The 10,358-nt window shown below is 41.8% G+C and overlaps 1 protein-coding gene across 1 annotated transcript; it reads left to right on the top strand.

The window, feature by feature from the left end:
* The first annotated feature begins 1,848 nt into the window (after positions 1-1,848).
* On the top strand, positions 1,849-9,980 carry chst12a (carbohydrate (chondroitin 4) sulfotransferase 12a). The gene is made up of 5 exons (XM_004560747.3): positions 1,849-1,974; positions 4,695-5,216; positions 5,833-5,985; positions 6,139-6,318; positions 6,683-9,980. The coding sequence occupies exons 2-5, from the start codon at positions 4,851-4,853 to the stop codon at positions 7,229-7,231; spliced, it is 1,248 nt and encodes a 415-aa protein (XP_004560804.1). The 5' UTR covers positions 1,849-1,974; positions 4,695-4,850; the 3' UTR covers positions 7,232-9,980.
* The last annotated feature ends 378 nt before the right edge of the window (positions 9,981-10,358 follow it).

Here is a 10,358-nt window from a genome sequence, read left to right as displayed (position 1 = left end):
CCCAAACGCACTGCCAGTGGAGTAAAATCAAACTTGGATAGAAAAACACAGAGTGGAACACTATGAGTCATGGATTGGCCTCCCAATCATTTGCAGAGCTCAAAATTATTGAAGCAGTGTTTGATCATGTTGATGGAGAACAGAACAAAAGGCAGAAACATCCAAAGAAAAGCTTTGAATGTCCTTCATGAAGCCTGGAGAACTATTCCTGAAGACTACTTAAAGAAATGACAAGTAAGCTGCCTAAGACAGATCAGGCTGTGTTGAATAATAATTACATCTGCCGTAAAACTAACACAGCAAAAGATCATCAGCAACAGTGGAACATGGTGGTGGTAGTGTGATGGTCAGGGGCTGCTTGTCGTGATTGAGGACAAGCAGCCCCTGAATGAATTCTTCTCTCTACCAGAAAATCCTGAAGGAGAACGTGCATCCATCACTTTGTGTCCTGCAGCTCAACCGTGCTTCACTTATGCAGCAGGAAAAACATGCCAGAAGGTCCGAGTTTGGGCTTAAATCCGATTGAGATGCTTTGGCATGACCTTAAACAGGCCGTTCATGCTTGAAAACCCTCCAGTGTGTCTGAATTAAAACAATTCTGCAAAGAGGAATGAGCCAAAATTCCTCCACAGTGATGTGAAAGACTCACTGGCAGATATCACAAATGCTTGATTGCAGTTTTAGCTGCCAATTGTAGCACAACCAGTTATTAGGATTAAGGGGCAATTGCTTTTTCACACAGGACCAGATAGGTTTGAACAGATTTTTTATCGAATATGAAAATCTGTTTGATGATCTGAAACATGTAATTGTAACAAATTGTAATGCAAAAAATAAAAGCTTTCTTGCAAACTACAAAGACATAAAGAGTGGCTCTAGACTTGCTCACAGGTCCACATGAAAAGAACTTCTCTTCTTTAACTCACTGAATGTTTATCATGGTGTTTTCTAAGGCTTAAAATCAGTGTCTGGATGTTTTGGGGTTTTTTAATGACCACATTTGGATTCAATCTAGTGAGAATGAGGCTGCCAGAAGGGGATTTAGAGTAAACTCTTTCATATGGATGCAGGATAATCTCCTCATCTGCGTGAAAAGACATGCTTGTGTCCACAGTAGTGATCATAACGGGCACACACTGAACATAACAAGCTCACCAGACTTTAACTCCAGTGTATTAAAAACGTATAACATACATGCACATTATAAAATGTATAGAAGGAATACATGGCTTGACATGAAAATAATCAGAATGGATGTGCCCCCACCCCTTTCTTTTTTTTTCTTATAATCCGCATCTATCTGTTCTTAGGAGTGATGTTATATATAATCTTAGTTGTGTGTGTGCGTGTGTCCAACGTATAAATACTGCCAGAGTACAGAGTACAAGGTTATAGTACATTTATGAGAACACAGGGGCCTAGGAGCGGGGTGAAATATGTGATGCTGATTGAAAACAGATGATTTTGTGTGTGTGTGAGGGGGATGCAAAGTAAATCAGCTGCTCTGTGGGGGCTCCTTGCTACGTTGGAAGTCACAGGATGAAAAGAGTTCACAAATAACTGGATTTTAACCGCATCAGCCCGAGGCAACGGAAATAATCACACGTACCCACGAACACATTTACTTAGGATCATTCTTAGGGTCTTATTTCGTGTGTTTGAGAGGAGGGTGACATTTAGGATTGCAGGTACAATATGTTATTTTCAGTACTCTGCTCCTGTGGGAGGTTGGGAGGGAGGGTGGAGAGGCTGTCTCCATAAATCATCCCCGAGCAGAGACACGGTATGCTGGAGCTGACCCAGAAAAGTGAATTTTTCCCTTCGTGCGCTCAATCTGCAGAAAGCTCAGCTTGTGAACTCTCGCGGTGCTTTGGGTGCTCGCGCTCCTCCAAGAGGACAAAACAAGAAAAAGCGGCTGGTAGCACAGACAGGTTCAGCTGACGCGGCGCTGGGAGCTAGTGGACACAGAGCGAGGTGAGAAATGTGTGTTTTTCCCACGTCGTTCCTGTCGTTACATAGAAATCTTTAAAGTAACGCAACGTGTCGGCTCTTATTAAGCAGCTAAACAGTTTTGCGCTGACCTTTTCTCCAACGCCGAGGACTACTTTAACACCAAGACACACCGCTAGGCACACTATCAGCCCGCCTTTGGCTTCTCTTCATTATTTCCCACGAAAAAAACCCGATAAAGGACAAACAGCTGCACGCGACGCTTTAATTAACCGAAACCCCCTCGCGGAGAGCTTTCCGGCGCGAGGAACAACCCGTTCCCGCGGAGCTGCTTTCGCGTCAAAGGCTACATTGTGTCCGGTCTGGCATCCGCTGGAGGCGGCTGCGGACAGGACGGAGTGATTTATCTGCCGCTCGGTCTACCGGCACACGGCTTTGTCTTTGGTTTACACCGGCGGGGTTACACCGGCGGGGACGTGCCGAGAAATAAAACAAACGCGAAAGAGTTTTGAAGCGACTGTTTAAATCGCTCAGAGGAAATGTTTCCAATAAGTCCGTCTAAAATCCAAAGCTTCAGCCTCCTGTCCACGGATAACAGTGCTGACTTGAATGAAAGAAATAACCACACATATTTTTCACAAGTTTTCTTAGACTTAACCAACTTGTTTAGGCATAAAAATGAAGGAAATATAATATTAATGAACAGATTTGGGTAGTTTAAATAGCATAAGCTTCATATCGTTAGCTTCATAGCATAATTGCCTAAGTCATTTGACTAAGTCAATGACTTAGGCACTTATGCTATGAAGCTAACGATATGTGAGTTCTTATGTGGAAATCGTGGCCTCCTTGACATTCAGTATCCAATCGAAAAGATTTGGTAAATGTACTCGTATGAATGTGAATTTGAATGTGAATTTCTTGTTGTGCTGTTTGAAATGCACCAAAAAAATTCCACACAAACATACAGCGCAAGAAGATGAAGAAAATCCAGCGGATTAATTATTCAACTAATAATAATAATAGTAATAATAATAGTAGTAATAATAATAAATCACAACATTTACAAAATTCACAGCAAAAACAACGCATATGAGTAACATGACTAGAAAGTAGGCAAGCTAGGAATATGAAAACATAACATAACAATACATATAAAATTAACAAATTATCAAACAAAGAAAGTTAAGTGCTATTTCTTCTATTATTATTTAGTAATGATGATAACCCGGTGTGGCTTATTAATTTATGTGCTTTTTTGTGGCAGCACGGTTTTTTCTAATGTGCTCGATCAGTTGTGAGTTTTTTTTAAATTATTTGATAGACCTTTATATATTTCTGTGTGTCAGATCTAGACCTAGAAGTACTGTAGCTGTGGTTTCAGAAAGTGTGCCTCTGATATGTGGTGCAGCAGAAGTAAAGTGCTATGAGACAGAAATACTGATTGGGGAAAAAGAAGAAGCATGTCAGAACTGTACTTATTTAGCGGAATTAATGTACGCTCATTTAGTGACTGATGAACTTAATGCATTTGGGCTTATGATGTATATTATAGAACAGCAGTTAATTTGTTTGTGCACAGAGAAGTGCCATCTGCAGGCCGCCGAGTAGGCTGATGATGACTTTCCATGTCAATGGACCCCTCTTAGCTTCAGGAAAGAGGAAATAATATGAGGACTGTTGCAGAGAGCTCCAATTTTAGACGTGCGTAGGAATGGAAAGTAACGCCCTGCGACTTTTAAACTGAACATGAAGGAGCAGATAGACTGGCGGTGGATTAAAACACATGAATTGCGGCTGAATTAAGTCACGGGGAGGACAGATCCTTTATGTATTCCATCACTTCCAGGCTGTTTTTTTTCCTGTAGCTATAGAAACAAACCCATTTTGTGCATCACTTGAAGACATAGGGCTTCAGTGTGTTTTGTACATGCAGACTACATCGTGGTCGGGTATGTAAAATATTTGGTGTTGACCTTTTTCACTGTGGGCTTTTACTTCATTACTCACTATTAACGTGCTGTGCCCTAATCAGCTGGAAAGCTGCTATGGATACAGCTGGATACTTGTGCAGTGCAAAACTTTTATGGCGTGCAGAGCCTCCTAAAATGGAAATATTTGACAACCACTCGTGATTTTACTGCAGGGAGTGGGAGTGAGGTCAGCTCCGAGCACTGACAGAGAGATTGAGTGCGCGCCTCGTCAAAAAAGCAAACTCAATAAACTGTCATGCTCGCTTGAGTTTGCTTTAGATTTCAAGTTCTTACTAATAGGAGAACCAGAATACCTTAGTAGGTTGTCATTTTACTTTAGCATCAACGTGTATGCTTTAGTAGGTTCGCTTAAATGTGGGGAAAAGTGGAAAAACAGTGAAAAGAGAGACGAAAGGAAGGGGATTATCCTATGAAAGATTTATTGTTGCATTTAAAAAAAAAATTGTCAGATTTTTTTTTTGTCAGATACTTTGAATCTTTTCACTGTATGAAAGTAAAATCATTAGAAAGCTTCTGTCATCCAGACTGCAGTTCTGTGCTTTTTAACCAGACTTCTTTTTTGAATTTGCAAAGCAACAAAATAATTAATTTAATAAATTATTGTTTCTGTGTTAGTGTCAGAACAGGTGTGGAACCCTGTACTCCAGCTGGACATTAAAGACACGACTATGCTTTCTGTGTGTTTGTGTGTGTGTAGGTATGACACAGAGGTGAGTTTATTGATGTTTGACCCCTTCTTCTCTTGTGCAGCGCGCTCCTGCAATGCACCAGCACCACAATAAGTCTGATGCTACCACAGACTCCGTGCATCTATCGCCATGGTGAGACAGAGAGGGAGAGAGAGAGAGAGCGCTCCTGGACCTTGACTCTGTTGCCATGGTGACCCTGTAGCAAGCAACAGTCACCATGGGAACGTCCAGGATGTTCCGCATTTTTGTAGTCCTGGGCTCGGCCTTTATGATCCTTCTGATCATCATCTACTGGGACGATGTCGGTGCCTCCCATTTCTATTTGCACACTCCTGTCTCCCCGGGCCCCAAAGTCCCACACCCCGTTCCCCAGAAGAGGCCACAGACCTCTCGAGCCCCGTCCTTCCTGTCGGACATCGATGCCTTTGTTAACCAGTTCTTAGAGCCGGGAACTGGTGAGCCCACTGACGCTGCCCCGGCTGACACAAGCAACCAGTCAGAGAAAGCAGAGGAACGATATATACCGCGGCGGGAGTGGAAGATTCACCTGACTCCACTGGCTCCAGAGCTCCGTGACAGACAGGTTAACTCAGTTTTTATTGTTGTTAGTAGTAGTAAATGTTTACTAGTTGATTAAAAGTTTTACTGCTGGCATTTTGAGATGTCTTAGCAGGAAAAGCACAGTTGCTGCACAAAAAATGAATCATTCTGCGTGCCGGTTTCTTGCTTCTTCAATGAGATGACTTAAATAGAGTCACTTAAGTTGTTCTTATTTCCACCTGTGTGCCTTCTCCCTGCTCCAGCACATCCAAATGTCTGTCATCTAACAAAGTCCAGTGAGGAAATCTGTACTAATGAGCAGAACCTTCACATTTCTGGGCTGTGAGTAGTTGACAGGAGCAGAGCTTCTAATTGAGACAGTGTTAACCTAGTCGCAGATTTAAGAAATTCAAACTGGCATTAAAGAAAAAGAGCCTGTTATAACTATAATCACGTGTGACAGCAGTAACCTTAAAGGCATCCACAGAGGTTGATACTGTTGATACTTCTTGCTGTAGATATAATTTTGGTTAATATCCCTAAATATGTAAATGAAGGAGCAAAAGCTCCCCAGTCAGTGAGCAATGTCTGAATATGAAGTATTTATAACCTCAGTTGGTAATTGTTAATTTTCCTGTGCTTCACGAATGGAACGATAGGAGCAGAGGCGGAGGTTGCTTCAGGAGATGTGCGCCAATGACAGCATCTTATTTCATGGCAAAAACCGTTCATTTGACGACATTCCCAACAAGGAGCTGGATCATCTAATCGTGGATGACAGGCATGGCATTATCTACTGCTATGTTCCCAAGGTATGCAGACACATGCTCCTGTAAAACTTAATAAGGCACATGTAACAACGGCATACATGGTTCCCTCCTGTCAGTGGTCACACGCTCATAGACAGTGTGTATCTGCCTGTTTCACTGTGACATCTGAGTGGACAATAAACTTTCCCTTCTCAGGTAGCGTGCAGTAACTGGAAGCGCATCATGATAATTCTCAGTGAAAGCCTGCTGCAGGAGGGCGTTCCTCAGAGAGACCCCCTGGCCATCCCCAGGGACCTGGTCCACAACAGCAGCATGCACTTCACCTTCAATAAGTTCTGGAAACGTTATGGCAAGTTTGCAAGGCACCTCATGAAGGTCTGTCCAAATTTCCCACCTTCTTGTTCTCTGTATGGTAGTAAAAAAATATAATTTAACTTGGTAAATATGCTGTTGATTTATTTTTTTATCTTTTGATGAATTTGCTTCGAGCTACCTGGAATGTGTTCTGAACCTTCTACCTCAGTTAGATGTTTATTCTGTTTTATATAAGGCCCTTCAATGTTATGGGGATGCATGACTGATCTCTCACAGAGACATTATTGATGCAGCACAGGAAGATGAATACTGCTCTCTGCTCTGCTCTGTTCTTTTTTTTTTTTTCTCACCTTTACAGTTTTGAAATGCACATGTGTGTATTCAATAATTGAATGTTAAGAAAACTGTAATTTATTTTTCCCAGGTGAAGCTGAAGAAGTACACCAAGTTCCTCTTTGTGCGCGACCCTTTTGTCCGTCTCATTTCTGCCTACCGGAATAAGTTTGAGCTACCCAATGAGGACTTCTACCGACGCTTTGCGCAGGTCATGCTGCGCCGCTACGGCAACCAGCCGACGCCTCCTGCTTCTGTGGATGAAGCCTTTTCTTTGGGTATCCATCCCTCTTTCTCCCACTTCATCCAGTATCTCCTGGACCCTCAGACAGAGAAGGACATGCCCTTCAATGAGCACTGGCGGCAAGTGTATCGGCTTTGTCACCCATGTCAAATTCAGTATGACTTTGTGGGACACTTAGAGACGGCAGAGGAAGATGCTGAGCACTTGCTGCGACTGCTGCGGGTAGACAACGTGGTGGAGTTTCCCACCTCCAGCAGGAACCTTACAGCCAGCAGCTGGGAGTCGGACTGGTTCAGCACAGTTCCAGTAGAGGCACGCAGGGAACTGTACAAGCTGTACGAACCTGACTTCAGGCTGTTTGGATACGAGAAACCAGACTCACTCATCAATGAGTGACTCGTGATTCTACTGAGCTGATGGAGCCACGCAGACAAGATGTGTTTTTGTTTTTCTTATTTAAATGTTGACCCCAACCACAGTGACACATCCCTCCTTCTTCTGGGTTGTGCAGATGTTTTCTCCAGTGTTGCTTATGCTAAACTAAACGTCTAGACACTCAATCTTCTGAGGAAGCACACTAATGAGTCAAAGCCATTATCAGTTATGGTTTTTCTCAACAAAGCTAACAAGAAGCACAGAGGTTAGACATGAACAAACGGATAAAGTGTGTTCAGTGTAGTCCTTAAAGAGGACCTATTGTGTTCTCTCCTTATTTTCTTTCATATATGTGCTGTTACAGTGGTGGATGCTGATACGAAACGTGGCCAAAGTTTCAAACCCTTTTCAAGCCCTAATGTTTAATTTCAAACTGTGTTTTTTGTCTCTTTTTCCTACTCTTGAATCTGAATGACATCAGTGGGAGCAGCTATTCCTAATGTTGGTTGTCTCATAGCCAGCTGCTCCACCCCTCTGCTGCTCGAACCTCCTGTCTACAAAGGGCAAAACCAATCAGAAGAAGAAAGCTGGCTTAAAGGGAGGTGAAAGGAGGTGAACAGCAGATGAGCTGAGGTTCTTCACCGAGGCCCAGTTTTTTGTTTTTTTTTGGTTTAAACTCTGAATCGTGCGTAGTTGTGGCAGTAACATGTCCCCTTTAATTCAAAACTCCATGCTGCGTGTGCTGCAGTCTCATCTTTGATGTCCCCTTCATGCCTGCCATTTGTGGCCACAGTTGTGTTGTGACTAACTGTGATGATCAGAGAGGCTTCTGTAGTGCGACGTTTGAAAGATCCCACCTCTGCGGGGGCACGGAAACCATGCTCGTTGTGATGCTAGCACGGCTGCAGCAGTTTTGGAAATTTTGGCCTGCTTTAAAAAAAAAAGTCTGCTTGCTTAGTTTTAATTGTAGTTCCTTTAATTGTAGGTCAGCTTATTTGTTTCACATTGTAAAAGTGCAACGTTTATGTTAAGCATGAAAGGGATTTTTCTGTTGAAAATGCATACTAATGACAGTTCAGTTATACCTCATACACGGACATGAAGAATATGTTCATGTTGCTAACTCTTACAGAGAAAACCCTGCTGCTTTTTCACACCTGGAACATTTGCATGGCCCATTAAATGATACCAACAGTTTATTCTGACAACATTTTAGCTGCTTGCTTTATTTTAGCAGTTTCAAAGCATGATGTAGCCTCATCGTACAGAAGCACAGCAGCTCCATTAGGCAGCACAGCAGGCAGATTAGTGGGATTTGTCTCAGCTTGTCTTTTAAAATATAAATCCCTGGTGTGAGGATTTTTTTTTTTTGGTCTTCATAGTTGTACTTGTTCAAACGTGCCTCTGTGTATTTAAACAGTTTGTAAAGGGAACATTTTCTTTTGTTTCATGTTGTTGCCATCAACACTTGCTTGGTGTTTCCATGCACAGTGTACAGTTGTTAACACTTAATTATGCTGGGTAACCCTGAAGACTGCAACAGTGCCATAAAAGGCTGATGGGGTTGACGGGGGTAACCGGGGTGGTGTGGACACCCAACTTTGTGAACACGAGGCAACTTAGGAATTTCAAATTGATGCCATAGGTGATAACTGACCTCTTCTAAGGTCAGAGGTCAAGTTCTGAAAATCTTGTGAATGTGATAACTGAAGGAGGATACCATAGGTGCATCTAATAGGAGGCTGAGGGGGAGCATTGATAGGCAGTAATTTATTTACATTTTTTAAAATCTAAGGGCAGAATTTTCATGGGATGCATTGTTTTTGTAGCAAATGAGCTGAGCACATTATATGAAGCCAGCAAAACACAGTTTTCAGTTGTGCAACGCTACTGCGCTGCTGTGAGATGCATCGAGTTGGTTTGATGATAACATCAAAGTACAACTGTAACGTATAATGAGGCTATACTCGGCGCTAGCTGAAGGGCGAAGGCGTGAACACGGTTAGAGTCGGAGCTTCGCAGCATGAGGCTGGGTCAATTTTAAGGGAGAAAAGTGCAAAGGGAAGACAGTGCCTTTGGTTGCAAAAGTTTACACAGCAAAAAAAAAAAGTATTTTTGTAGGACTTAATTTTTACTTAAATCCAAATACAGTAAGAGCTGTATGAAGCCACAGCAAAGTATGTTTGACGTGCTGGCCTGTGTTTATCGTGTGCAATCATCATTTGGGGGGGGAAAAAGGAAACACAGGAGCCCTTTTGGAGAACCGTAAATGTCTTTATGTGTGAATTTGTATGAATTTGTTTCTCCAGCGTGCCTGTGTTTGGTTCAGACTGTATGTGAGGTCATGCTCTGTCCGACATTATTCTGCACGTTCTTATGTGTGTGCACTCACAAACACACACACTGAGTCAGTGTCGTTTCAATGCTTTTTGGTTTGTTTTGTGCAACTGTGGGGTGTTGTTACTGTAAAAAACAACAACAAAATAATTAAAAATCTAATGTCATCTCAACATCATTGTTCTAAATATACAAAAAGAAGCTTGTTTGTATGAAGATAATGGAAAAAAACTGCATTTCAACCTTACTCGTGTTTTTTTTTTTTTTTTTTTTTTTGCAAGTCAGTCATCTTTAACAAAAACAAACTTCTGTTCTTTGGTCTTTTTTTATGTGAGTGTTCACATTCATTCAGTTAAAAATGATATTTTTCATTTCTGTGAAAGTGCAAAGAATTGACTTTTATTTATTGGCAGAAATAAAAATCATGAATAAATGCTGCTTTCTTTTTTCAACGGGAGCCTTGAACACTTTGTTTACACGGCAGTGCAAAAACCATAGCGTACTTCATCTCAACTGACGTTAAAAACACAAATGTCATATTTGAACTTGATGGCACATTTTAGAAGTATTCATGTAGCTGGAATTCAGAGAAATAATGTTGCGGGGCAGGAAAGGTTAATCTGCTCTTCTTTAGTGTGATTATGTGCAATGCTAACATTAATCTACCAGACTGCGAAAGGTTACACAATGTAAAACACAACTATCACTTTGAATGAGAGCTGAGAATCGTGGTGAAAAACACATGGCTTATAAGAGAATAACAGGAAACCAGTGCAGCCCACAAAAATGTTAACAGGAAATGCTGACCGTG

The sequence above is a fragment of the Maylandia zebra genome, linkage group LG4 (genome assembly GCF_041146795.1).
Source record: "Maylandia zebra isolate NMK-2024a linkage group LG4, Mzebra_GT3a, whole genome shotgun sequence".
Taxonomy (NCBI): Eukaryota; Metazoa; Chordata; class Actinopteri; order Cichliformes; family Cichlidae; genus Maylandia; species Maylandia zebra.
Note: the sequence above shows the minus strand (reverse complement) of the source record. Positions and strands in the feature narration are given on the sequence as shown.